Source organism: Corapipo altera, unplaced genomic scaffold (assembly GCF_003945725.1).
Source record: "Corapipo altera isolate COAL_440 unplaced genomic scaffold, ASM394572v1 60563, whole genome shotgun sequence".
In the NCBI taxonomy this organism is placed as follows: Eukaryota; Metazoa; Chordata; class Aves; order Passeriformes; family Pipridae; genus Corapipo; species Corapipo altera.
Window position 1 is genome coordinate 1 of NW_020885854.1, and position 2,609 is coordinate 2,609.

The window sequence follows — 2,609 nt, forward strand, 5'->3', positions numbered from 1 at the left end:
CCCACGTCACCCTTGATCTTGGGGCCCTTCAGGTTCAGGTCGATGTCGGGCATGGAGAACTTGGGGGCCTTGATGTTCATCTCGGGCATCTTGAACTTGGGGCCTTTGAGTTTCCCTTCGGGCCCTTCCAGGGTCACGTCTGGAGCCTCGACGTCGATTTTGGGGCCTTTCACGTCGACCTGAGGGGATTGGAGGTCGACGTCTCCTTTCAGGTGGGGCCCTTTGATGTTGAAGTCGACGTCAGGCATGGAGATTTTGGGGGCCTTGATGTGCATCTCGGGCATGGAGAATTTGGGACCTTTCACTTTCCCATCCACGCTCAGATCAGGAGTCTCCAAGTCCACGCTGGGACCCGAAATGTTGACATCGCCCTTCGGGAGGGTCACGTCCACCTCTGGTCCCTCCCCTTTAAATCCAGGCATGGAAAACTTGGGCATCTTGAATTTGGGGAGTTTGAATTTGCCCTCTGGGCTGTCGATGTGGACGTCGGGGGCAGCGATGCCGACCTCGGGACCCTTCAGTTCTCCTTCAACTCCTGGCAGTGACACGTCCACGTCCCCCTTGACTTTGGGGCCCTTCAGGTTCAGATCCAGGTCTGGCATCGAGATTTTGGGGGTCTTGATGTGCATCTCGGGCATCTTGAACTTGGGGCCTTTGACCTTTCCCTCAGGCAGCTCAATGTCCACCTCTGGACCTTCAATGTCCACCTTGGGACCGGACACATCCAGGTTTCCTGTTGGCAGGGTCACGTCCACCTCAGGGCCTTCAACTTTGGGGCCAGAAAACCCAAATTTGGGCATCTTGAACTTGGGCATCTTGATTTTGCCTTCTGGGCCGTGAATGTCCACATCAGGGGCATCAATGTCCAACTTGGGGCCCTTGATGTCCAGTTCAGGGCCCTTCAGGTCACCTTCCAGCTTTGGCACTGACACATCAACATCTCCCTTGATCTTGGGGCCCTTCAAGTTGAAGTCGACGTCGGGCATGGAGATTTTGGGGGCCTTGATGTGCATCTCAGGCATCTTGAATTTGGGGCCCTTCAGTTTTCCTTCAGGTCCTTCCAGCTCAACATCGGGAAGGTCAGCATTGACTTTGGGGCCCTTGATGTCAATGTCTGGGCCCTTCAGGTCACCCTCCAGTTTGGGAAGGGAAACATCCACGTCCCCCTTCACTTTGGGGCCCTTCAGGTTCAGGTCGATGTCGGGCATCGAGATCTTGGGGGTCTTAAAATGCATCTCAGGCATCTTGAACTTGGGGCCCTTCACCTTCCCCTCGGGCAGCTCAACGTCCACCTCTGGACCTTCAATGTCCACCTTGGGACCGGACACATCCAGGTTGCCTGTCGGCAGGGTCACGTCCACCTCGGGGCCTTCGGCCTTGACCCCGGGCATCCCAAACTTGGGCATCTTGAACTTGGGCATCTTGAACTTCCCCTCTGGGCCATGAATGTCCACATCAGGGGCCTCGATGTCAACTTTGGGGCCTTTGATGTCCAGTTCAGGGCCTTTGAGGTCACCTTCCAGCTTTGGCATTGACACGTCCACGTCTCCTTTCACCTTGGGGCCCTTCAGGTTGAAGTCGACGTCGGGCATGGAGAATTTGGGGGTCTTGATGTGCATCTCAGGCATCTTGAACTTGGGGCCCTTCACCTTCCCCTCAGGCCCTTCCAGTTCAACATCAGGAAGATCAACATCAACTTTGGGGCCTTTAATATCTATTTCAGGACCTTTAAAATCACCTTCCATCTTGGGAAGAGACACATCCACGTCTCCCTTCAATTTGGGGCCTTTCAAGTTCAGGTCAATGTCGGGCATTGAGATTTTGGGGGCCTTGATGTTCATCTCGGGCATCTTGAATTTGGGGCCCTTGATCTTCCCCTCAGGTCCTTCCAGCTCAACGTCAGGAAGGTCAACGTCGACTTTGGGGCCCTTGATGTCGATGTCTGGGGCTTTCAGGTCACCTTCCAGTTTGGGAAGGGAAACATCCACATCCCCCTTCACTTTGGGGCCCTTCAGGTTCAGATCAAAGTCTGGCATCGAGATCTTGGGGGCCTTGATGTTCATCTCGGGCATCTTGAACTTGGGGCCCTTGATCTTCCCTTCTGGACCCTCAATTTGAACATCTGGGGCAGAAACATCCAACTCAGGACCTTTAATATCCACCTTTGGCCCTTTCAGGTCACCTTCCACCTTGGGCAGGGACACATCGACATCTCCCTTCACTTTGGGGCCCTTCAGGTTCAGATCAAAGTCCGGCATCGAGATTTTGGGAGCCTTGATGTGCATCTCAGGCATTTTGAACTTGGGGCCCTTCAGTTTTCCTTCAGGTCCTTCCAGCTCAACATCAGGAAGGTCAACATCGACTTTGGGGCCCTTAATGTCGATGTCTGGGCCCTTCAGGTCACCTTCAACTTTGGGAAGGGAAACATCCACGTCCCCCTTCACTTTGGGGCCCTTCAGGTTCAGGTCGATGTCGGGCATCGAGATCTTGGGGGTCTTAAAATGCATCTCAGGCATCTTGAACTTGGGGCCCTTCACCTTCCCCTCGGGCAGCTCAACGTCCACCTCTGGACCTTCAATGTCCACCTTGGGACCGGACACATCCAGGTT

At 54.5% G+C, this 2,609-nt stretch overlaps 1 protein-coding gene across 1 annotated transcript in view; it reads right to left on the minus strand.

Moving 5' to 3' along the window:
- Positions 1–10: 10 nt before the first annotated feature.
- LOC113940849 (neuroblast differentiation-associated protein AHNAK-like) overlaps positions 11–2,609 on the minus strand; it is a gene marked incomplete at its 3' end in the record, with an annotated part of 8,766 nt that continues 6,167 nt past the window's right edge. The window contains exons 6-7 of the mRNA XM_027632001.1: positions 2,108–2,609; positions 11–1,885 (exon numbers count right to left, since the gene is read on the minus strand). Coding sequence (XP_027487802.1) covers positions 11–1,885; positions 2,108–2,609 — 2,377 coding nt within the window. The remainder of the gene's footprint in view (positions 1,886–2,107) is intronic.